The 27,537-nt window shown below is 42.3% G+C and overlaps 2 protein-coding genes across 4 annotated transcripts in view; one reads left to right on the top strand and one right to left on the bottom strand.

The window, feature by feature from the left end:
• Positions 1–27,537, bottom strand: part of LOC136873924 (multiple PDZ domain protein) — a 2,156,217-nt gene that overhangs the window by 1,589,944 nt on the left and 538,736 nt on the right. The window lies entirely within an intron of this gene.
• The window catches only part of LOC136873925 (uncharacterized), a 150,155-nt gene that overhangs the window by 43,875 nt on the left and 78,743 nt on the right, over positions 1–27,537 (top strand). Inside the window, exon 2 of the mRNA XM_068227600.1 lies at positions 10,160–10,277. Coding sequence (XP_068083701.1) covers positions 10,160–10,277 — 118 coding nt within the window. The remainder of the gene's footprint in view (positions 1–10,159; positions 10,278–27,537) is intronic.

The raw sequence follows: 27,537 nt of genomic DNA on the forward strand, positions 1-27,537 counted from the left end.
CTAATTTTTCTAGCTCCTGATAGGGAAAAGAATCTACAATAGATATTACCAATTTACCAAGAGCTTTATAGAAAAGTTGAACTGTTCCAGAAAAAATCGTCGCTTATTGAGAAGGCCGCTCATGTGAAGGTTGCCGTTGAGGCAGATTTCACTGCACTATGACAAATACGCATTAACGTCTATAAAATGCTGCAAATCTACAGTTTCCTCTTCGCAACTACAAATACAAGGAAGTCTAACCAGAAACTAAACTAACTCGTGTTCAGGACTGAATAAGGAAATCTCAGGGTGGTCTGGTCTGCTCTGTTGTGTAACAGCTGTTAGTGAATCCCGGGATAGATACGAGAGGAAAATATTGATAAGAGCAATGGAGAGAGAAGTATGTTTTCCTTAGATAAAGCAAAGCCTGTTAAGGGAAGAGTTTACTAACTCATCGAAAACTCGTCAACCACTCGACATAGCAAATTACTCCCGAGGAACCCATCTCACGTCAAGGTCGGGAAAGCAGTGTTAATGCTGAAAGCATCTGTTTCAGAATAGGAACAATATTGTTATGAGGTAGGAGTTACAATTCACGAAGTGGTGATCGTCTGAGTTCACAAAATAATCAAAGCAGACTTTTAACTTTCACCATGAGCAGCGAATGATCACAAAAGTTCACTTCATTCTCCAGGGCTGAGTGGCTTAGACAGCAGAAGCACATAAAATAAATCCGGTGGGAAAATATTCCGGATCTTAGCGTCTCCGAAAAACAAAAGGTAGTTGGTGGGGCTTAGATGATGATGATGATAATAAGAAGAAGAAGAAGAAGAAGGAGGAGGAGAAGAAGAAGACGAATGTTTACGTCCCATTAACTACTTTCACTGTTTACGGAGACAGCGAAGTACCGGAATTTTGTCCCGCCGGTGTTCTACCGACACGAGGCTGACTTATTTGGCCACCTTCGAATACCACTGGATTGAGCCAGGTTTGAACCTGCCAAGTTGGGGTCAGAAGGCCATCGCCTCAACCGTCTGAGCCTCTCAGCCTGGCATGGGGCTTAGAACTAAAATTATTATTATTATTATTATTATTATTATTATTATTATTATTATTATTATTATTATTAGCGTTATTCAGATGATGCTTTCGATATGACACAGAGGTTGCGATGAATATAGTGTACGATAGTTAAAACAAAAACTAATTTCTAGTATTGATGTACCGGGCGAGTTGGCCGTGCGGTTAGGAGCGCGCAGCTGTGAGCTTGAATCCGGGAGATAGTGGATTCGAACCCCACTGTCGGCAGCCCCGAAGATGGTTTTCCGTGGTTTCGCATTTTCACACCAGGCAAATGCTGGGGCTGTATCTTAATTAAGGTCACGGGCGCTTCCTTCCCACTCCTACCCCTTTCCTGCTCCATCGTCGCCATAAGACCTATCTGTGTCAGTGCGACGTAAAAACAACTAGCAAACAACTAGCTAGAAACAGTTAATGCACAACGCTACCGCCAAGAAATGATAAATTTAAATCACGCATTGATCGATAGACGGCCAGATTAATTTAAATCACGCATTGATCGATAGACGGCCAGAATGGGCCAGAAGACTTGGCAAAGTGATTTTGTTACATGACAATACGCCGTCTTACAGAACAAAACCAGTGAAATACACTTTGAAATCGCTTGGATGGGACGTCCTTCCGCACCCGCTGTGCTCCCCGACCTGGCGCATCCATCCACGCTTCGCATCAATGGGGCACGCGCTCCCCGAGCAGCACTTCAGCAATTTCGAGGAAGTTGGAAAATGGCTCGACGAATGGTTTGCCGCAAAAGACAAGCAGTTTTTTTTCTAGCATAGTATTCATAACTTACCAGAAAGATGCGCGAAGTGTGTAGAAGCCGATAGCCAATATTTTGAATAGGCCTAAACAAAAAATGAATTTCCCTTGAAAATGAACGTGTTTTCTTTACCACAAAAACCGGAAAAAATGTATGCATACGCCTGGCATATGTTGTTGAACTATAATACATTATTATTATTATTATTATTATTATTATTATTATTATTATTATTATTATTATTATTATTATTATTATTGTTACGGAGATTTCCGTGGTAAGTAGAGGTGAAAGAAGGTGCGGGTGTGAATAGGTCTCCAACTACGGAATTAAAGTTAAATGTAAAATTTAACAAGGTTATATTTTCTTTCCAAAATTCAGAAATAACAAGAATGGCAGATACGGAGTAGCAAGACAACAAAGTACAATTACAGTATTTACAGGATTTGGGCTTCGAGCCCTGAAAACACAATTCTTGAGCAACTAGCCCAACTTTACGATATACAAATTTCAACAACGGGGCAGAAGACCCCAATCAAACCCTGGAGCACTTGCTCCAAATTACACCGTAAAGCCTCCTCGAGGCATACAAGACTCAGTTTCCGGAAAAGAGCCACTCGCTCTCAAATTTAAGCCTCTCCCAGGCCACACCAAACTCCACCTTCAAGCTGTCCTCAACGGACATAAACACAGGGGTAAAATACCCAATCTACTGAGGCCTATTAAGTGAGAAAAGGTTAATTATATGGCCTCTAAAATACCAACTTGAAAGGAGGCTCTCCGCACTCCTAATACACTTTATTTAAAACCTACTTGGCACTAGGCCGTTAATGCAAGGGCTAATCCCATACTACAGAGGTGACTTCAGAAAAGAACAATTTACATTAACGAAGAATAGGTTGAGAAAAATAAGTTCACCTCAAAACAATATGATTGGGAGCTCGAGAGGGTTAAGCACTCTCTATCCCGATATGCAGTTTAAAAGATGAAATAGATACAAGTTTCTTTACATTTTAAGGAAGGTTACATAATGGAAAAAGCTTCGGACCCGCCCCGAGAGTTAAACTGCTGAGCTAGCAAAGAAAGAAGTTATTAATTGGCCATTACCTTGTTGTTGACCGCTGCCGAAGAAAGAGGCGCTTCCCGCCCCCTGCTATGTACTTTACACACTGAAAGATGGAACAGAAGTGGCGCAGAGACCCTAAAATCAGCAGTTTATATACTCTCGCGGAAGGTTCTAGGCGTTAGGGGAATGAGAACACCCGCCCACAATCACTTTATTGGAGAATAAAGAGAAACCCCTACACAAGATGAAGAAGAAACACATTATTGGTGGAAAATTAATTTCAGAAATTCGGGATTGACTAGATTTAAAACAAGGGGAAAGAAAGGGGTAATATTGCCAACTTAACCAATGACTGAAAGAAATTTAACAAAGAACAAACTTTTGAAATAAAATTTTCTCCAAAGAACAGTTCTTTTTCTTCGCACTAGGGTGCACTATTGTAGTTCTTCAGTAGTGTCCTCCAGAAGAGAAAGTTCACACTTCTTACTTCAAGCAAAACAAAAACACATCAAAAATGACACAGTTCTAAAACTCCAAAATTTACAGGTAGTGACATCTTCTGAGAAAGTAGAAAATTAATACCGTCAGTAAAGTTCAGACTTCCTCCAGCAGAGGAGTTTCAACTGGCGCACCTTTTGAATTAGCGGCGTGGAGGTGTACCGCCCGGTACAATTATTATTATTATTATTATTATTATTATTATTATTAGGAGGTGAGTTCTGTGATTATCTTTGTTTAGCTATTTTCCGTTTTCACGTCGACTTTGCTATACGGGTGTTAAAGGTGGGTGGATTCAGGATATTTTGTTCGTAATTTGGCAGTAGCAAACACGAAGGTACCGAGAATAATTGCTGGTACAAACTGGTGGAAACAATGAGAGCAGGGTATTCGTAATGGGAAGGTAAAGGCTAAGTTAGGAATGGAAAAGTTGGATAAATCTGAGCGTACAAAACTTACTTCGGTGGGTGGGTCATGTGAGATGGATAGGCTAGCAAGGAAAATAATGACTCGGCTATGGAAGGTAAGAGAAACAGAGGAAGGCCAAGGTGATGATGGTTAATGATGACACCGAGCGAGTTGGTCATGCTTTTAGGGCCGCTCAGCTGTGAGCTTGCATTCGGGAGATAGCGGGTTCGAACCCCATTGTCAGTAGCCCTAAAGTTGGTTTCCCGTAGTTTCCCATTTTCCCACCAGGCAAATGCTGCATCTGTACCTTAATTGAGGCCACGGCCGACACTTTCCCACTCCTAGCCCTTTCCTATCCCATCATCACAATAAGACTTATCTGTGTCGGTGCGATGTAAAGCAAAAAACAAGTTGATGGTGATCTTAAGAGGTGTGGACTTAAAGGAAACCACGGAGGTAGGCGCATATACAGGATTATGGAGGTGCATATTTAATTCACAGAGGCTTGCAGACTGAACGCTGGTGGGCGTAACAGTACGTGAAAATGTACGTTGTAAAAAATAAAAATATTCAATGATATCTAATTAAGTTATTCAAACCCTTCTATATTTCGATTCTATGATCAGCGCGCGTTACACGGGCAATCGCCACTCTGGTAGGTGATGGCCATTATAGTATTCAAGTGGTCATACTAGCATTTGGAAACCATCCTCTCTTACATCTGTGTTTATCTCGTCAGCGAGTAGAACATTGTGGGAGTTAAACCGGTCATGGCACTCCACTTTTAATTTATGCATCTAGGTTAACGGGAACTGCTCAGGTTAGCCTTAGCGAGTATCTTCTGCTCTCAGCTGAAGTTGTTATGCATGCAATGGTTGCAGTTGAGTCGTCCTGATCAAACTTCTACATTAGAAATAACCAATTATTTGTCCTCGAACGAGTATAATCATATGTTCATCGGAGAGGATTGTTTAATACTCAATCCTAGAATGGAATATGCATCCTACTGCTTAGTGATTGTAAAGTGTAGCTATAAAGATGAAACTGACCAATAGTTTAACTATGCTGAAACCAGTGGCGTGCACTGAACCCCATCTACCCCAGCGCTGCTGGGGTAAAGAACTTTATATTATCATTTTCCAATTATTCCTTAGAACGTTTAAATGTTTTTAAAAATTCGAACATCTAATCCAAGCCAAGTACAGCTGTCTCGACAATCCGACCGCACTACCGCAGTTCAGCTTCTCCAGCGAGCTGGGCTTCCTTGCCGGCGCGATAGAGAGCTACCCCGAGCGAAATTTCAGGTCGCTTGGGTGACGCATGCACTTGAAGCTTCCTCGAGGCGAAGCTGTGGCCCCTCCCCCGACGGCAACTTACGGCGACAGGCCAGCTAGCTTAGGTAAGGGGTGTTAGTTTTAATACTTGACACTCGAAGTCTTCAGCGCCACACACTAGAGACTGCAAGAAAAACATCAACATCTTAACAGTATAGCCATTGAACATCGTCTTGCTAATAAAAATAGAACCAGTATATGAAATCAATTGTAATATAGAATAATATATTTTGGTCTAGGGTTTCGGCATGTATACAGTTTTTTCGAGCAATTCATTGATGGCACATGCAGAGTATGTGTTCCGATAGCCGCAGAAAAACATTTAGGTTGCCCAGCATGAACACAGAGTTAAGCGGGAATGGTTGTCTGTGATAGTGGTGTATAGTGAATTTTTGTCGTGTTCCTCTTGGATTATTCGTGAAGGTTTCGCGAGTTCTGTGACATTCTTCATTAATATAACGTGCGTTATACGTCGTGACAAATATTTTCCCTCGTTTGTCGTTGATGTACGTACACTCAGTATGCGAGTGAAAATATAAAACTTCAACGACGGTAAAATACCAGTAAAATTTTGCTGATTCAGTTTAGATTAGGCTTTTTAAGTAAAAAACAAATAGTCCCAGCCTAGTTTTGTGAAAATCATGGCTGTACTCTAACGAAGCATCATCGGATGAAACTGTAAGTAGATTGTTTAAAATCTGCTATAGATTAAGTTATGATGGTGTCGTCACTGCCGTGAATATCAATTTGAGAGTAACCTTGAAACCTTTCAACGAAAAACGCAGCCTTATAAAATGGTAATGTTGACTTTAGAGAGTGTAGTGGGGCTACGATTGTTTATATTTAAAAAAAAAGAACATTTTTGTAGTTGGGGTAATATTAATATGTTCGCCGCACGCCACTGTTAAATACTCCAGCTTCAACAGCACATTCCATTAGACGGCATGATACTCTTAAGTCACCTAACTAGGGAGACCTGAGACGCGTGATATTCAGGTAACCGAGACAGCGCGGTTCTTCCTGGTTCAAGATATGAACTCGCCCACTCGTTACACTCACCAGACTTGCACAGTTGGGTGGCTCGCAGCGCCCAAGTTGGCGGATTCAATTCTGGCTCAGTCCGATAGTGTTTAAGTTACCGGCGTGTAAACTAACACCCTTCTGCACAACATTTCTGGCACCTCGGCGTCTCCCTTAAAAAGTAGTTAGTGAAAATATATCAAACAAAAAATATTATCATTAGTTAGTCTCACAAGGTAGAATGAACTGTGGCCAGTCTCATGCTGGTAGATTTACCGGCACATAAAATAACTCCAAACCGACAAAATTTGCAACACCTCGGTGTCTTCAAAATAAGTAGGTAGTGGGATGTAGAACCAGTTACAATCTTCTTTTCTTAATAATCATCATCATCATCATCTTATTATCATCATCATCGTCATCATCATCATCTCTTTACCCTCCAGGTTCGGCTTTTCCCTCGGACTCAGCGAGGGATCCCACCTCTACCGCCTCAAGGGCAGTGTCCTGGAGCTTCAGACTCTTGGTCGGGGATACAAGTGGGGAGTATGACCAGTACCTCGCCCAGGCGGCCTCACCTGCTATGGTGAACAGGGGCCTTGTAGGGGGATGGGAAGATTGGAAGGGTTAGGCAAGGATGAGGGAAGGAAGCGGCCGTGGCCTTAAGTTAGGTACCATCCCGGCATTCGCCTGGAGGTGAAGTGGGAAACCACGGAAAACCACTTCGAGGATGGCTGAGGGGGGAATCGAACCCACCTCTACTCAGTTGACCTCCCGAGGCTGAGTGGACCCCGTTCCAGCCCTCATACCACTTTTCAAATTTCGTGGCAGAGCCGGGAATCGAACCCGGACCTCCGGGGGTGGCAGCTAATCACGCTAACCACTACACCACAGAGGCGGCGGATCATCTTATTATTATTATTATTATTATTATTATTATTATTATTATTATTATTATTATTATTATTATTACACGTAGAGCTCTAGATCTCCTGTCTGATGATATTAACAGTCATTTAAATATCCACGTTATTACCTGTCTGGTTCTCTCCTCATGATACAGGCTCGCCTACTCTGGTTAGTGGAAAAAAAAACCCACATCCACTCCCTTTACATTAAATTCCAGTTATATTTCCTCTTTCACAGCCATTAGAGACAGCAACAGATAGTGGGGGATTCATGGCTAGATACGACATTATAATCCTAGTTCTTTGAGAACCGTGTAACGGTAAAGTTGTTACAGAGATCCTAACTGAAGCTGCAATACAACCGTTGAAATCCGTGTAACCAGAGCAGAGCCGTTGAAAGATCATACGACGGGATGTTTCAAGCATTCATGAGTGAAAGCTCTGTATGAAAAACATTCATGCCGGTACAACCTGCTATTTCTTCGTTTAATATTTCCTACATTATTACAGAATCACGGTACTCATTTTTTGTGTAGGCTGAGTGAACCTCAAGGCCATGTGCACCTCCGGAAGTGGAAATCTCGTTTCTTAAATTTTACGACTTCCTGATGGGGATTCGAACCCACGTCCTTCCGGGCCAAGGGAGCACGCCTTTACCGCATCGGCCAGGCAGCCCCTCTTTAATTTATCCATTAAGTGATAAAAATGAAAAATATTATTTATGGAGAAAGAAGGCGTGTAAATTGTAGTAGGCTTAATCAATTATAATGGTAAAATATACAGTATGAATCATAGGTATCAAAAATGATTATACTTAATAAGCTGTAAGCATACCGAGCTCGATAGCTTCAGTCGTTTAAGTGCGGCCAGTATCCAGTATTCAGGATATAGTGGGTTCGAACCTCACTGTCGCCAGCCCTGAAGATGGTTTTCTATTGTTTCCCATTTTCACACCAGGCAAATGCCACGGCCGCTTGCTTCCCACTCCTAACCCTTTCCTGTCCCATCGTCGCCATAAGACCTAACTGTGTCGGTGCGACGTACAGCAACTAGCAAAAAAAAAAAAAAAAAACTGTAAGCCTATAATAGTCCGACTCTTTGGCTGAATGATCAGGGCAGCGGCTTTTGATTGAGATGGTCTGGGGTTCAATTCAATATCATCAATCACCATTGATCTGAATTTAGCATTGTCGTCTAGGAGGCAGATTCCCTATTAGTTGTTTACCTATTATTTTCTTAAATGATTTCAAAGAAACTGGAATTTTGTGGGACATCTCCTTTGCTAAATTATTCCAATCCCTATTCCTTTTCCCATAGACGAATATTTCCCGTAATTTGCCTCTTGAATTCCAACTTATTATGATCTTTCGTACTTCGAAAATTCCACTCAAAGTTTATTGGACTACTATCGTCACTCTATGCCATCTCTCCGCTGCCAGCTCGGAACATACCTCTTAGTCTAACTGCTCTTCGCCTTACATCCAAGGCTTTTTAGCCCAAAGTTTGCAACATTTTCGTAACTGTACTCTTTTGTCAGAAATCAGACATAACAAGTCGTGCTGTTTTCCTTTGGATATGTCCTACTTCTCGAATCAAGTAATCGTGGTGTGGATCCCATATTCTGGAACCATACTCTAATCGGTGTCTTACCAGTGCATTATACACCCTCTCCTTTACCATACCCCTTAAATACCCTCGTAAACATATAAAGAGCCTCCGTGGCTCAGGCGGCAGCGCGCCGGCCTCTCACTGCTGGGTTCCGGAGTTCAAATCCCGGTCACTCCATATGAGATTTGTGCTGGACAAAGCGGAGGCGGGACAGGTTTTTCTCCGGGTACTCCGGTTTTCCCTGTGATATTTCATTACAGCAACACTCTCCATTATCATTTTATTTCATCTGGCATTCATTAATCATTGCCCCAGAGGAGTGCGACAGGCTTCGGCAGCCGGCACAATTTCTATCATCGCCACTAGATAGGGACTTCATTCATTCCATTCCTGACCCGGTCGAATGACTGGAAACAGCCTGTGAATTTTCATTTCAAACATATAAAGATATCTGTAAATTTTATTTCCAACCTTACAGATTTTTAACCTGTACGTTGTCTGTAACATGTAGCCACGTGCCGTCGTTGTAACAACGGGAACGTTTTGCGATCTTTATCAAAATCTTTAACAAGTCGGTCAATCTTCTAACAGTACGAACCTGCATGTAATAACTGTTAAACGCAAGTATTGGAACCCATAACCTTAGCACAAAACGCAAGTGTCTTACAATCACGTTGCGCAGCCGATAAATCATCGTTGCGCCTGCGAAAACCACTACTTGATGAGTTACTGAATAAATGTTGACCCGCAGCACATATGTAATAGGACGAGAAAATTTTTGCGTTATATCGTACTATACTGAACATTAGAAGATTAGATGACGAATATTACCGGCCAAAGTTTTAAGCTGAAGTATTTCGTGTAGCTGTCAGATTTGGAATTTGATTGGTAAAAACTTGATAAGTCCGCCTCTGTGGTGTAGTGGTTAGCGTAAATGGCTGCCACGCCCGGAGGCCCGGGTTCGATTCCCGGCTCTGCCGCGAAAATTTGAAAAGTGGTACGAGGGCTGGAACGGGGTCCACTCAGCCTCGGGAGGTCAACTGAGTAGAAGTGGGTTCGATTCCCACCTCAGTCATCCTCGAAGTGGTTTTCCGTGGTTTCCCACTTCTCCTCCAGGCAAATGCCGAGATGGTACCTAACTTAAGGCCACGGCCGCTTCCTTCCCTCTTCCTTGTCTATCCCTTCCAATCTTTATATCCCCCGGCAAGGCCCCTGTTCGGCATAGCAGGTGAGTCCGCCTGGGCGAGGTACTGGTCATCCTCCCTAGTTGTATCCCCCGACCCAATGTCTCACGCTCCAGGACACTGCCCTTGAGGCGGTAGAGGTGGGATCCCTCCCTGAGTCCGAGGGAAAAACCAACCCTGGAGGGTAAGCAGATTAAGAAGAAGAAAAACTTTAAAAATTTACAGAATCTTGCTTAAAATACAAATGTAAATATGTTATCATGTAGGCCATTGTTCTCTTCAAAACTAACTGAATCCTAATATTTTGATTTCAGATAAGAAGATGCGCACAACAGAAACTGGAGAGGGAGAGAGTAGTCCTCGACTCAAAGTGCTGTTGATGACCATTTGTCAAACACCACGTTTAGTTTCCGCCTCTTCAAGATGCAACAGGTTAGTGCTCGCAACAGAGAAAAAGATACTAGAGTATAATTAATCCCTAAAGTAGAATTCATGTTGTAATTATCTTTCTGTCAAAATACAATAATTATTTGTATGGTGATATCATGTTTTAGGATTTCAGGCAGGCATGATTTTTTAATATGCTATTTGTTCGGGGCGTCGACCTATAGAGATCTTTTGTCCCTATTTGCACCATGTGATATGAACGTGCGTGTAATTGGAATGGAGTAAGTATAGAGTGTTGAATGTGAAGAAAGGAACGTTAAGGGCGACACAAACACCCAGTCCCCAGGCCAGAGATATTAATCATTTACAATCAAAAAACCCTGATCTAGCCGGGAATCGAACCCGGGGTCACCAGGTGACAGGCGGATGCGTTGCCCCCTACACCGCGGGGCAGGACAGGCAGGCATGTTTACTGCGGTAGCCTAGCTTTTGTCCGAGGTTCGATTCCTGAAAAGTCACGTGATTTCAGGAAGGCCATCTGGTCTTAGGCTCTCGGCCAAAGCCCAAAATAAGCTAGGTGGCTCGAGTGACCCCAGAAATAACTAGGATGAGAAAGTTTATAGATACTGATAAGGGCAGCGTAACAGAGTAGGAGTTCGTCCTTGCTAGCTGCTTGCAATCATGGTCTACTCTCGTTTGAAAACTTATTTATATTGAAAAGATGAGCGAACTAAAAAGAAAATTGTACCTGCGGACATGTGTGCTGGCTGCAACAAATCTGTTTCGTAATTTTAAAAAATTGCGCTCATGTTGAGTTTGCCATTACTATCCACAACGCCTCATTCGTATTACAGTACTGTCTCTCCAGTGAATCTCCCTCTACTCGCTGAGTTTACTACCTATTCGTAGATCAGTCCTTCATACTCGCACTGTAAAAAAAATGCTACTGGTTTAACATCCTGGTCCTGCGTCGCACTAACACATCGAAGGTTTTCGGCGAATTAAGGATGTAAAAGGGCAAGGATTCGGAAGATGCACTGGCCTTAATTAAGGCACATCCCAGCATTTTCCTGGTGTGAAAATGGGAAACCACGGAAAATCATCTTCAGAGCTGCCAACGGTAGGATTCGAACCCACGATCTCCCGACCGAAAGCTCACAGTTACGCGACCCTAACCCCTCGGCCAACTCACTCCGTAAGAAAAGACAACACGCACCAAGAAGTTGTTGGATTGCATGAAAGTACGAGACTTCAGTATCAAAGCAAAATGCTAGATTATTGCGGAAAACTGAACACTTGAAGGAAGATTTTAGTACCCTGTGGATCCAACTAAAGCTTGGATGCAAGATGTGATACGAGCAGGTATAAAGGGACAGAGGGGCATGGGGCATATCTGTCCATATGCGATACACCTGGTCGGCTGAATCGTGTAAACTCCTAGGCTGCTGAAGTTTGCGCCCAGTTGGTCTCAACCATGTTCGGTGGGCGATAAATCCGGTGATCGGGCAGGGCTACGTAAATGTGAAAATGTTGCGGACGCATTCCTGCGATACCCTTGTTGTGTGCGGCCGAGCACTGTCCAGCTGAAGAAAAAAAAATGCTTATCGGGAACACTGCCATGAAGGACAACACATGCACATATCGTTGTACTTTTAATAGCCCTCGTATCACTACTATTGATGACCGATGGGTCTCCCAGACCAGAACAGTAGAGTAGTGGGAGCGGTGTGCAGCACCAGAGCAAAGGCAGGATTGGGGCGTTCATCAAGAGGCCTCCAGATACGAACACGGCCTGCGTCAGTGCGCAGACAGAACTTGGATGCATCATTAAAGACAATCTCGTTTCAATCCGTAGCAGTCTAGGTTCTTCGTTCACGCGGCCACTGTAAATGGAGACAACGGTGAGTGTGTGTCAATGACAGGACACACAATGAACGCTGTGAGACTAAATTTACTTCCGCCATACGCCTGGAAAATGTTCGGACAGATACAGAAGCCTGTAACGACGTTGCTTCGTGTGCCTGAGTGGCGGACACTCTTGTTTAATCTGTTCGTGCTTGGAGGATCAGACGATCCCCTCCGCTGGTGGTTATCCGAAGACGTCCTGAGCCCAGTTGTCATGAGTGCGTGTCCTCGAATCTACTGGTGTCAACATTCCCTTGCTGTACAGATTGGCCAGGATAACCTACGTGATGGGCGATTCTCGGATACGATTATCCAACCTCGCGCACTACAAAACACTGGTAACTGGGCGAAATCACTTCGATTGGATTGAGTCATAGAGGCATGTCAAGTGATCGACTAGATTTCCACAAGAGGAAGCAGTGTTCCATTACGTACAAGCGCCGGGCTGAGTGGCTCAGACGGTTGAGGCGCTGGTCTTCTGACTCCAACTTGGCAGGTTCGATCCTGGTTCAGTCCGGTGGTATTTGAAGGTGCTCAAATACGTCAGCTTCGTGTTTATATATTTACTGATACATAAAAGAACTACTGTGAGACTAAATTCCGGCACCTCGGAGTCTCCGAAAAACCATAAAAGTAGTTAGTGGGACGTAAAGCAAATAAAATTATTTTTTAAAGTAGCCTCTGAGAGCCTTGGCGCCGGTTGGCAGCACCTTCACAGTTTTTGATGGTAGACCGTTCAACCAACCACATCACTGCGATAATCATTTGGCTAATTTCTTGAGATGTAACTGCACGCTGAGTTGTGCAGCAAAACGACAACTCCTCCCTCATGCGTGATTTCCTTTTTGTTGACAAGTGTATGAAAAAGACTTTCAACATAAATGTTATATTTGATTGGAAATAACGAACTGTAGATGTTATTGTAGTTCATTTATATATACCTAGACTTCAGGCAATTTCCGAGACACACAGTAGAGGGAAGTGATTGTACTTCTACGTCTGCTGTGTATAATTACGATTTTATCAAACAGCGCTCGGCAGGGCGTGTAATACACTTCGGTGAGTATATTTGACGCAGTAAATTGTAAATCACTTCCCTCCTTGTTTGCTATACAGGAGGAATAAACTAAATTTAAATGCGGTGAATACCTAGCTCTGATCGATTTCTGGAGAGATGAAGTGATATTAGTGTTCTGTGTCTTCTGGTATCCGCTGGAATAAATTTACTACATTCAATGACTTGTCACAGTCTGCTCTTGGGTTTGGCAATGCGGATTTCGCAGAGAAATGCTAGTAGTGTAAATTCAGTGTAAATTGGTCCGTTTGATGAACGACGTGAATACGTGGCTTGAAGGGTTGGTTTGTGTAAATTTTCAGTGGCTTGCGTTTAGATTTCAGTGTGTCTGACAGACTGATATGCCACTGTGAATTTCTCTAGTGCGTCCCTTCAGTTACATCTGACAATGGAATTGATGGAATCCAATCAGTTTTCGGGTTGCGAACTATACATATATAAATTTAACACTGTGACCAGAGGAAGATTATATTGCAGTTATTATTATTATTATTATTATTATTATTATTATTATTATTATTATTATTATTATTATTATTATTATTTCCTGTAATCATTCAGTAAAGACAGGCCCTATAACTTTAGATAGTGCTACTTTTACAAAATGTTATTTAGAATAATAATAATAATAATAATAATAATAATAATAATAATAATCAGGGAGTCTCCGTGGCTCAGGCGGTACTCCGGTTTTCCCTGTCATGCTTCATTCCAGCCACTCTCCAATATCATTTTATTTAATCTGTCATTCAATAATCATTACCCCAGAGGAATTCGACAGGCTTGGCAACTGGCAGAAATCTTTCTTTTTTCAATTTGCTTTATTTCGCACCGACACAGATAGGTCTTACGGCGACGATGGGATAGGAAATGGCCGCTTCGGCCGTGACCTTAATTAAGGATCAGTCCCGAGAATTTGCCTGGTGTGAAAATAGGAAACCACGGAAAATCATCTTCAGGGCTGCCGACAGTGGGGGTCGAACCCACTATCTCCCAAATGCATGCTTACAGCTCCTCGACCCTCATCGCACGGCCACTTGCTCGATGGCACAATTCATATCCTCGCCGCAAGATGGGGGCTTCAGTCATTCTATTCCTAACCCAGTGAAATGACTGGAAACAGACTGTGGATTTTCATATCATATAAATGACTTCATAAATAATTTAACGTTCTTTTCAAATACTATAGACTTTAAGAGATGCCTGATAGCCGGAATTTGCTCTGAAAGAAGTGTTCTTGAACGTGCCACAAAGTTTACAGACCTATTTTCCTTTCCCTGCAGCAACTTTAAATGACAATATGGGAAACAACTGGGCTGTGACAGAATGCCACAGCACAATGCAACGTGGCTAACAAAATGAATTGTCTAGAGTTGATGAAGGAAGGGGCTGTCATTTTGTGTAAAACACAAGAGAATATTACGATGGTAAGTCAAAAGTTTAGATTGTATGTTTTATTGCTCAGGATCAAAGGAATGGAGCTCACTTCAACGGATATATCAGATAGTTCGTATTCATACCGATAGATCGAGCACAAGTTACAAGGCGAAGACAAATGCTAGTCACCTACTTGGCATAGTGACAGTTATAAAATAGTTTATATTTTATATAGCTAATGATTTTAGCACCGGGAGTGTCCGAGGACATGTTGGGCACGCCTGGTGCAGGCCTTTATATTTGACTCCCATGGGCGACCTGTGCGTCTGCTGCTGGCGGTGGTGGTAGTGGTGGTGGTTGTTGTTGTTAGTAGTAGTAGGATGATGATAATGATGACGATGATGGTGTAGGGAGAGGGTGAAACTCGGTGTCGACACATAGCCAACTTCTGTCGAATAAAATTAAGGGGTCTGCTCAGGGCTTAACGTCCTAATCCGACGGACAAATCACCATCAGCAGCGTCATATGAGCACTGCGGAGAGGTTTGGAAGTGATCCAGGCTTTTGGCACGCAATCTAGAAATTCTATACCACCACCTCTGCTATCCTACCGGCCAACATTGTGATGGTGATTTTTTCTACCAACGGGACTCGAACCGGTTAACCACGGTATACGACCTTTAGATTTGACACCTTAACGAACAGGATCACCAGACGGGCTATTGCAAAAGGGTGAAGTTACTGAACGAGTGGTAATGGAAGGAGGTGCATTTTTTCCGAGGGTAAAAGCACGGAATCTGTCAACATTCTCAAGATATGTCTCTGAATAGGGAGAGACAATTACGTCTGTCCAACAAGTGCGGAAGTTGTGCAGTGAATTTGTAGTCTCGAACAACCGTGAAAGACGAAAAGTTGGAGTGACCGTCCAACAATATCAGACACGTTCGTTAATGCCACAGATGAAACTCTACGAGAGAATAAACATGCCAGGTAAAGGACACCTTCTATCTTCAAGGTAAGAAGATATCCGTTTTACGCCATGGCAAATGATACAAATACTTTGGTGATTATGTCGAAGAATAAAGGAGTGATACAGAATGAAGCAGTGTTTATTGATGGTGATGATGTTTGTTGTTTAAATAGGCCTAACAGCTAGGTCATCGGTCCTTAATAGTACGATGTGCAACGAATTGAAACGAAAATTAAAACTTCAAAATGTTTCCACTGACTGGAAACTAAAAATGATGAAGAAGAATGACCATGAATCCAAAAACAATCAGTGGATCCAATTAAGAATGATGCCTTATTTTCTGAGACGATGTTTGTATTCCAAAGTGTCCAAAATCCAGGTCACCGGTCCTTCATAATAGCACTAATCACTGGTAAAGCAGAACCATGGTGTCTCTCCTATAGTGGTACTAATGAAGGTAACGTAGACCTATGATATGTCACGCACAATGCCACCACTCACAGGTAACACAGATCCATGGTGTTCCTCACGTAAGGGTACGACTCTCAAGCAACGAAGCCTCACATAATGGTACTAATCACACGGTACGTATACTCATGGTATTGCTCACATAGTGCTACCGAAAATGAAAATCCACAGCCTGCTTCCAGTCATCTGACCGGGTCAGGAATGGAATGAAAGTAGTCCCCATCTAGCGGCGAGGATAGGAAATGTGCCGGCTGCCGAAGCCTGTCGCACTCCTCTGGGGCAACGATAAATGACTGACAGATGAAATGTTAATGTTGCTGGAATGAAAGATGACAGGGAAAACCGGAGTACCCAGAGAAAAACCTCTCCTGCCTCCGCTTTGTCCAGCACAAATCTCGTATGGAGTGACCGGGATTTGAACCACGGTATCCAGCAGTGAGAGGTCGGCGCGCTGCCGCCTGAGCCACGGAGGCTCCACATAGTCTTCACAGCCAAGCGCCCGCTCGGTGGAATGCACACGATGGTACTAATCAGAAGCAATGCCCAGACCCGTGGTGTTCCTCACATAATGGCACTGCTCCTAGCTATCGTAGTACTATGGTGTTCCTCATATAACATCGCCTCTCCAAGTTGAGAATCGATCTACGTCACTTTTAATACGGCTAGGGAACACTCCAGCTTTAACCCAGTGCCCTAGCCGTGACAACAAAGCAAAACTGGGCCTGACACCAAACCGGAAGTCGGCCTCCCTCACAATGTCCAACATAATCCTCAATGACGTAGATCTCACCGCCACAGACGAGATAATCCTCCGTCTGCTCCGCAAACACGGAGTAGCAGCCACCAACGCCACCAGGCTACTGGAGAACGGCCTACCAACGGACAAATTCCTAATTGAACTAGCCACGCCACAAGAAGTCCACCAGGCACTGATTAATGGAATATACATCTCCGGTAAATATTTCACCACAGATCCATGCCCAGCACATCTGGAAAAAGAGTTCGAACGGAAACCGGGAACCCAGCCACCTCGCCAGCCACCACCAATAAGAACACCGCCGTACATCCCACCTCCCCAACCTTCAACCCATCCGCTTACCACCTCAGTCACTACCATTACCACCACAATGGCTACCACCCCCGCCCGCAGCTCTCCCAATACCCCTATAACCACCACCACTATGGCCCACTCCACTCCCATCATGATGTCCCCAACCACCCTCCCCAGTCCAACCCGGCCAACGACTGATGAAGAAATTCACAACAAGACCATGGAAACAAGCAGACCAAGTACACCAGCTCCCGAGTCCGAGACCAACGGAGCAAAGCCACCACCACCAGCACCAGACCCCAGCACCAACAACAACAACAACCCCAGCTGCGTCATCAGAGGCGTGAACCCAGCCATCCCAACAGAACTGGTAATACAAGAACTACGGCGAACGGGCCTTCAGCTGAACAAAGCCACCAGGATCCACAGCACAGGCGGGCCAACTTTCATGATACGCCTCCAACCCCAGCTTCCCGAAGAAACCCAACGTCTCATTCAACACGGGATACAACTCTTCGGGAAGCACCACCGGGTGGAACCTTCACGATCTCCCCCTCAACAACCCACCCGCTCCCAACCTAACCCAACCCAAAACCAAACCTTCCCCACCCACCCACCTAACACACATCAAAACTCCCAGCTCCTTCTACTTCTCACCTCCTTAGCCAACATCACCTCCTTCTATCAACAAATCGCCCCACTATTCCTCCCCAACAACCGCACCACCATTAGAAGATAAGTCTATAAATGTAAACCAATTAATGTTTGTAAACTAATGTAAAATCCATGTAATGTATGTAACACTGTAAGAAATCAATAAAAAGCATAAGGACGGACACTGCACCTTAGCCAAGAGGCCAAACACACCTACTCCACCAAATCCAAAGCTCCTTCCCTTTAACTTCAAATCTCTCCAAATCCCCGAACCCCGCCAAATCTCCTGGCCAGAGAGAAGGCGTAACCTTCTAGGTGGCCCGCCCCTTCCATTCGGGAAGGGGAATGAAAACTTCCCCCTTGGTCCTTGGTCCTTGTGTGGCTTCCCCTCTCGGAGAACAATCATCAAATGAGAAATGCAACCAAGCAAGCAAAGGGCGCCAATCTTTAAGTTGAGGACTTAAAGATAAAAATTTATAATCAAGCTTGGACAGACTCTTATCACAGGAGTGAGGTGATAGTACACTAATCATTAAGCAGGAGAATTAGAAATCAAAAGGCTAATTAAGGCAAATTGATTAAAGTAAACTAGAAAAATACTATTTATTATATTTAATATAAATGACGACGGTTTAACGAGAACTGAATTTAAAATAGAAAATGAATTTAACAAAAAATTGAATGACTCTACTTCGCGAAAACTTGCAATATCTTTAACTCGCTTGCTCACCATGTCGTCTTGTTCTGCTGGTCCTTGGAAAGCTTCCCTCCTTGTAGCTGGAACATCACCGGTCGTCTTTGATATCTCTTCATCTGCAGCTCAGTACCATTCCTGCCTTACAAATTGCACCCACCACTAATTGGAAGATGACTTCAAAACTAACACTCCCTATTATGCTTTATCCCATAGATTGGAGATAAGCCCTATGTTACAGTTAGAAGAACCACCTTGGGTTATATGGAGAGGATACTCAATTAAGAATCCTTCCAACTTTACTGAAAATGTTCTAGGAAGTTTCATTTCTATCTAGATTAAAACTATCTATTGACTTAGACTGGTTCAAACCGGTCTTGTAACCGTGCTGTACGTACTTCCTCATGAGAGTGGCTATACACACCTCATTCAGAATTTCTAAGTATCGAGACGCAGAATCAAGTAGAAAATCAAGTAGAAGCCTCGTAGAAGATCGTAGAATAATGTAGAGAGACTCGCAGAAGCGAATAAGACGTTGTAGAGAGCTCCTCCAGGAGCTCCAACACGCCCTCTTATAACCTTCTCTCGCGCTAATTACAGGCCGCTACACGTGGTCCAATCAGATGACACTTCTCTCCCCACTCTAGATATTAGAGTTGACGGGCCAAAACCATGATATCAACTGTTCTTCTATTCGTCCTTTCACTCAGTATCCATGGCAACATGACGCTCCTTTGAAAATATAGGCGTTGATCAGTTCGAATAATTCTGGTCGAAATACGGTAGCTTACGTTAGGACGCGTGAACACGTGCTCGCTTTTCTCAGAACTTGATGTCTAAATTTATCCTTCCTTCCTCCTCGGTGATGTGGCAAGATAACTGAAATCTACTGCAAGTTAATTTTAACCGTCTGTCGCAAGAATCTAAGTGAATATTAGGATATTCAGCCCTCGTTTATAAGTCGTAGTTACAAAGTAATGAAATGATAGTGAGCAAATGATTAAACATGAATTATAATACAATTACATACCAAAATAAATATCATGACGTTAAATTCCTGAATTAATTACACATAATAAAATTAACATAATTACACTGTAACGTCTGGAACGTTACATACGCCCCCATGAGTTCTTAACAAATATTACATGAGTTGAGAACTCACACACTTACTCCCACATTGACTTGAAATACCTCTATTACCTGCCCATAACGAGCGACATTATTTTCATACACTTAGTTATATCTCACTCTTTCCATATCTCTCTTAGACTGCTTCCCATTGCGACTGTCTGTTATTTCAGTTCATCTTGAGGTTTAGATGCTAAGTTCTGCCCATCATGAGCAACTTTTCACTTTTGTAAGAAAAAACAAGATTATTCTAGAGAATATAACATAATATATACAATTCAGATTACAAACTCTGCCGAGTGTCTATCTGTCCTTTTCCTCCCCATCTCTCCGACATTCTTTGCTAGATAGCAGTAACACGTTCTCTTCCAATCTTTTACATTAAAAAATTGAAAACATATGATACAAACAATTTACACTTTTATCACTCTTTCGAATGTTTCAACCTTATCTTGAAGCAGGATGCAATACACTTCACACAAATACACACGTGATTTAAGCTCACGGTAAAACTATTGCAAGTTAGAAATGCACATACGGGAAAATTAATTATTTGCCGTCGTCAGCTTTAATTAGCCTTCTGTAACATCTCAGAAAACATATAATATATCTAATTTCATGGCCTCACATACGGAAAACAGATGATCTATCGTCAGTTAACGAGCGTTAATATACCGCCACACAAACCTCTCCCTTGTTTACAAACACAACTAGGAAATACCACCACGATTGAGACGTAAACACATACCGCTCGTAGTCTGACATAACAAGTAGCAACTTCCCCGAGTTACTGACCTATATCTCACAATCCGGTTCAGCCACCTCACACAACAGGTATCTCCTTAAACTACTAATGTTATATGAACCATTCATTACGCTCTCGCCATCCGCTAACTTGTAAGCACAGGGTCCAAGTTTTCTATGTACTTTATACGGGCCTTGATATAAAAGAAAAAATTTCTTCGTTACCTTATCCTCACTTGCCCGGGTCTCATCTTCTATTCTAAGCTTTACCGTGTCAATCTCTTGTTGGACGTGGTCTTTAAATACCCGTATTTCCCCTCTTTGAGTCTCAACTCTCTTATCAATACTAGTGACCTGCCTCATTACTTCCTCCCTAGTAGAGTTGTTTTCCTTCCCCATTAATTCCAGGAATTCACTTCTCTGTTCCGCAAACTTTTCTTCTACCTTTTTCCCTTGCCGTACATATTCACTTTCCTGGTCCTCTAATCGCTTATTAAAATGTTCATTTTTTAACACCAGATCGCGTAACTGCCTACTGTGTTCGTCCATTCTCCGATTCGCTTCCTCCTTATTTTCCCTCATCTCCCTACTTAATTCAGCTTTAGTTTGCTCTAACTGTTCTTTAAGTTCATATTTAATACTCTCAATTTTAGTGTTATTTTGTTCTACATCTGTTTTAATTTGTTCCAATTCACTTTTAAGCTCAGATTTAGTGTCCTCTATCTTACTTAACATTAACTGCATCATTCCCATTAACTGATCATTATTATTACTTTCATTGTTAGTGTTTACTTCCGCTTCGCCCCCCATCCTACTATCATCTGACTCCATACTGACTTCTTTCTGCTTGCCTTCACTCTCCATACTACTTACACTTCTATCTTCAATTTCCTCTACAAGACTACACAACTCTTCCTCTGAACTCAATACATTATTGCCTTTTATCGCCCGTCCACTGCGCAACATCCTCTCCTCTTTCGTCTGATCAGCCATGACCCTTCCCACAATCAAACACTCTTAATGAAACGTGGATATTCAAATTTTGCCCATAATACGAATTCTGATATCGTTACTGTCATTAACTGCTCCGTACTTAATGATTTTCTCGCCACACGTTGGAGCGGCATTTATGTGGCTTCCCCTCTCGGAGAACAATCATCAAATGAGAAATGCAACCAAGCAAGCAAAGGGCGCCAATCTTTAAGTTGAGGACTTAAAGATAAAAATTTATAATCAAGCTTGGACAGACTCTTATCACAGGAGTGAGGTGATAGTACACTAATCATTAAGCAGGAGAATTAGAAATCAAAAGGCTAATTAAGGCAAATTGATTAAAGTAAACTAGAAAAATACTATTTATTATATTTAATATAAATGACGACGGTTTAACGAGAACTGAATTTAAAATAGAAAATGAATTTAACAAAAAATTGAATGACTCTACTTCGCGAAAACTTGCAATATCTTTAACTCGCTTGCTCACCATGTCGTCTTGTTCTGCTGGTCCTTGGAAAGCTTCCCTCCTTGTAGCTGGAACATCACCGGTCGTCTTTGATATCTCTTCATCTGCAGCTCAGTACCATTCCTGCCTTACAAATTGCACCCACCACTAATTGGAAGATGACTTCAAAACTAACACTCCCTATTATGCTTTATCCCATAGATTGGAGATAAGCCCTATGTTACAGTTAGAAGAACCACCTTGGGTTATATGGAGAGGATACTCAATTAAGAATCCTTCCAACTTTACTGAAAATGTTCTAGGAAGTTTCATTTCTATCTAGATTAAAACTATCTATTGACTTAGACTGGTTCAAACCGGTCTTGTAACCGTGCTGTACGTACTTCCTCATGAGAGTGGCTATACACACCTCATTCAGAATTTCTAAGTATCGAGACGCAGAATCAAGTAGAAAATCAAGTAGAAGCCTCGTAGAAGATCGTAGAATAATGTAGAGAGACTCGCAGAAGCGAATAAGACGTTGTAGAGAGCTCCTCCAGGAGCTCCAACACGCCCTCTTATAACCTTCTCTCGCGCTAATTACAGGCCGCTACACGTGGTCCAATCAGATGACACTTCTCTCCCCACTCTAGATATTAGAGTTGACGGGCCAAAACCATGATATCAACTGTTCTTCTATTCGTCCTTTCACTCAGTATCCATGGCAACATGACGCTCCTTTGAAAATATAGGCGTTGATCAGTTCGAATAATTCTGGTCGAAATACGGTAGCTTACGTTAGGACGCGTGAACACGTGCTCGCTTTTCTCAGAACTTGATGTCTAAATTTATCCTTCCTTCCTCCTCGGTGATGTGGCAAGATAACTGAAATCTACTGCAAGTTAATTTTAACCGTCTGTCGCAAGAATCTAAGTGAATATTAGGATATTCAGCCCTCGTTTATAAGTCGTAGTTACAAAGTAATGAAATGATAGTGAGCAAATGATTAAACATGAATTATAATACAATTACATACCAAAATAAATATCATGACGTTAAATTCCTGAATTAATTACACATAATAAAATTAACATAATTACACTGTAACGTCTGGAACGTTACACTTGGTCCTCATATAATGGTAATAATAGCAAGTAACGTCGACCCATGGTGTTCCTCACGTTATGGTACTAATCAGAAGTAGTCTTATGGTTCTAATTACATCATCCCCTGGTCGCCAGATTTAGTCGCGTCTTGCGACAGACAGGGGATACCATGGGTGTATTCTTCATCTGCGTACCCCACCCATAGGGGGTAGTGTTCTTTATTCTGAACACTTTTTACCTGTTCACCTACAAAAGATTACTTCCATTCTTAGCGGCCATCCAGAATGTATTCAGTACCATGTGAACCTTGTGTTATTAATGTCTAAATCATACATCTTTGCCGAATTAAGTCAACAACAGCACTAAACAAGGGCGATCTGAATGGCAGAGAATGATGACCAATCCATTATCCCGCCGTTAGCACACATGAGTGATGACATCAAAGTGCTGGAGCGATCTGGCAATTAATATAACAAGACAATGACAGATAGACGCAAGGTCGTGACCTCTTCCATCAACTATTCTTCGCAAGCATCACGATATGCAAATGTATACCATGCTTAATACGTAGTAGTTCAACGACGCGTGGCTATAGAAAGTCCTTGAATTGCATTTCAGATGTTACATCGATCTAAATGTATGCTCAATTCTAAAATTGTTAACGCAGTAATTCAGGATGCCAAAAAACGTAAGAAGGATTGTGCTATGGCTTTTTTTTATATATCCAAAGGGTTTGATAACATCGTACATATCAGCACATCAAAATATTTTTTTTTTTTTTTTTTGGCTTTGGGCGTATCAGGAAGCTTCCAGCGACTAATAGCCTTTTTATTAGAACGAAATCGATTTTTCCTTGACCTTCCTTCTATTATTATAGCAATTGAATAGTCCCAAGATCTTGTTTCATTAAAACTGGACTCACTACTAACATAAATAAATGCAGAGTTATCAGAATTTCAAAAGTAGCACTCCAGTATGAGGAAGTCATTAATGGAAACGTAATTAGAGCTTTACATCGAGGAGAGAAAATCATATATTTAGGATCAAATGTATCTGAGGAAATTGTATTATAAACGTATTAACTCGTTTTAGTACCAATAACTCTTTCACCTCTACTTAAACCGAATCATAAAATTGTCCATTATCAATCACTACCTCTCCGGAATGCTTATACTCCCCCAACTTCCGAAAATTCCGCTTGCGATAACAAACAGCGTAAACCTCATCATCAGGAGTAGTGAGAAAGATATAATTGGACTTCTGGCTAATATTTTACTCACCACGTCGGCTAAGAGGTCTGGCTATTTTGAACTGTTCGTAGGAGAAATATCTTCAGCATGTCTTTATCGCGCAGAGATTTAAAGCTTTAACGGACCTATTAGTAGAAAAACTTGTAGACTGCGATTCTGCTAACAGTCAGTCGAATCACTTCCCATAAATCCAAAAAGATTTGCCGTGAACTTCGAGAAAAGTCCTTTCAAGAGTGGAGCTGTCAGAAGTGGCAGGACCGAGGAAGTGGCCGTGCGGTTAGGGTCACGCAGCTGTGAGCTTGCATTCGGGAGATAGTGGGTTCGAACCCCACTGTCGGCAGCCCTGAACATGATTTTCCGTGGTTTCCCATTTTCATACCAGGCAAATGCTGGGGCTGTACCTTAATGAAGGGCACGCCGAAAACTTTCGATGTGTTAGTGCGACGTTAAACAAATAGCAAAAAAAGAAACGAAATGGCAGGGAATCGGTATTGTTAAGTTCCAGGTATTTCCCAAATCATTGTTTTACTGCAACAAGGAGTATTTTCTTCAGAGTGGAAAGCAGCAGAAAAATTGAACATGGTATTATGCCAATCTTCCTGAAGTACCCGGTATCTGTAGCAGGTCGACCCTCTGTCGCAGGTGTGGCAGAGATATAGAAACCTCTTCTCATGTAATCGGCAGATGCCCTTATAACGGGTTACTGATAAACTCGCGACACCATAAGGCTGAACATAGGCTAAGGCCAAGAAGGGTTTTGACTGCTACCAAGAGGATCCCGGCGGTTCAATGACTTCGGAGCATTTAACACGTATGATCGCCTAGCCATTATCGTTGTCCAGACTACCCGGTTTGAAAAGAATGATCTGGACCAATTTACGGAGAGTGTGAATTCTCCCATTAGTGTGGATCCCGGAAGTTGGAGGTGTATGGCCTTCTTTTCGGATCGAGAGGATCAGTTTCACATATTGTTCTAAACTGTGTTAAGACATTTCGTCATAAAGAGCGAGAATTGAACCAACTGTGGAGATATACCGGGTGGTCGGAAACAACGTGAACCGAGAATATGAACGTTAGAACGTTGGCCATACTGATAAGTAATTTGAAAAAAAAAACTTCGATATCTCGCACCATTGCCATTTTATGAGTAACTGAAGTTAACCAATGATCGCCTTGCGGGTGAATTCAAACGGACTTTACGAGGCGGTGTTCCTAAATTTGCACGTGGCTTGGTCGGGGTTGAGAGCCGTGACGAGAAATGAGCATCAAACACTAAGACGCCGTGGGTTTCAGCCAATGTCACCGTAGCGAGCTTGCTATGGACCGAGCCTAACAGCAGGTAGGTCCTTGTTCAAGTCCCTCCCCTGGAGAAGTTTATTTATTTTATTGGCGCTCTCAAGCCGGTCATAAGCCACACCCAGATTTAGCCTCACAATGCGCATCTCAAGTCGCCCGCGAAGCGATCTGTTTGGCCAACTTCAGCAGCTGATAAAATAACAACGGCGCGAGATATCGACGTAATATTTTCAAATTACATATCAGTATGACCAACTCTAACACTCATCTACCCGGCTCACGTTGTTTTCGGCCGCTCTGTACTGGTAGATAGGAAGTGAAATACTTTGTGCAACAAAAACACTATGTTACCTTTTGCACTAAATTTCATGTGTTAACCTCATTATTGTTATTTTTTATAATCAATAAGCTGTATAGTAATGTACCTCCTGCATGCAGCAGCTTCGTTTTACTTACTTACATTATGAAGTTGTTTCTCTCTGTTATTATCGTCGGGAACTGTTAACCTTGGTTCAGTGTAAGAGCAGTCTTCACAGTCTACATTACGCCAAGAAAAAATAAATAAATAAATAAATAAATAAATAAATAAATAAATAAATAAATAAAAATTGCACTTATTATAGTTACACTTTTTATTCTCTGCAATGTTATACGTGCATCGCACTACAGCCGTCAATTATAAATTCCTCTCACGAAGGACAAATATATTCCAAAGCAGGACATGTCTCTTGGCTTCCTACAATATCGCCATTTTCAGGGGATTTACGCTTATATTGTAGAGCAAAACAAATGCTCGCTTCACTGCCTTAGTAACTGGCGTTAATTTACATATAAATCGGCTTACATGCTGTAGTCGAAACTGTCGCCAGCAACGCAAGTCGCCCGTGCTCCCTTGTGCAGTCGTGACTGTACAGTAGTGCAAATAAGGGTCGGGTGGGTGGGCGCAGGGGTCTGAAATATTGGGGCGGCAGTTTCCATAATGCCTCGGCTTGGCACTTGGCCTAATACGACGCACGTAAAGGTTAGGTAGTCTACTAACAAGCGAGCGGCGAGAAGACTTACGATCACCAACACACGATGTTTCGACGGCACAGCCATATCAACAAGCCAGTGCTGTGGCACCGAATGTTCAGGATGAATATTATAGCTCCTTGCATTTATGGCGGCCTCAGTCTATAGGTAGTGACCCTGGAGAACCCGGGTTCGATAGCCGGCTAAGTCTGGGATCTTTACCTGAATCTGAAGGCTGACCACGCGTCACCTCGTAATTTGCAGGTTTTTGGACGTTGGTGTATGTTTAAAGTATACGGGCCTGATTAAATAATAATAATAATAACCACAATGTAACAAATATTTCTGAGTTTATTGTAACAGGTGAACTTGGGGTAACACAATATTAGAAGCGTTGCTTTTTTAGTATATTATTCCTCACATTTTATTAATATATGAACAGCAACAAAAGACCTAATGTGCAGCGAATAGAGGAGGAGAGTTTACCTATGAGAATAACTGAATCTCCATGGAAGCAGAGGGAGAGCAAGATGAGATGGTTGGACACAATTTTTGACTATGATTTAACAATTACTGCTGTGGAACTAAAAGGGGGCCACAGAGCTAATTGCAAACAGAGGATTGTGGGGGTGATTAGTTCATACACTGAGGATTACAGACTAAACACGGAAATGTATAGTAGTATATTATGAATATGTATGTATTGTTACGAATAAAACACTGGCTGTTTTATTGCGTTAATCTTCTTTTTTTTTTCTTGCTATAGGCTTTACATCGCACCGGCACAGATAGGTCTCACGGCGACGATGGGACTGGGAAGGAAGCGTCCGTGGCCTTAATTAACGTACAGCCCCAGCATGTGCCTGATGTGAAAATGGGAAACCACGGAAAACCATCTTCAGGGCTGCTGACAGTGGGGTTCGAACCCACTATCTCCCGAATACTGGATAATTTAATTTAATAGAGGATGACCCAATCAGCACACACAAACAACACGTCATTAATTACTGGCTGTTTACAAAAGTCACTTGTCCTCGCAGTAGGTCTTCTTCGGCTGGCAGTCTTTACCTAGAATGGGCGATCCTCCGTAATTTTGACTGACAGGTTACATCTTTCATTTTGCTGCACACGCA

Source organism: Anabrus simplex, chromosome 5, assembly GCF_040414725.1.
Source record: "Anabrus simplex isolate iqAnaSimp1 chromosome 5, ASM4041472v1, whole genome shotgun sequence".
NCBI lineage: Eukaryota > Metazoa > Arthropoda > Insecta > Orthoptera > Tettigoniidae > Anabrus > Anabrus simplex.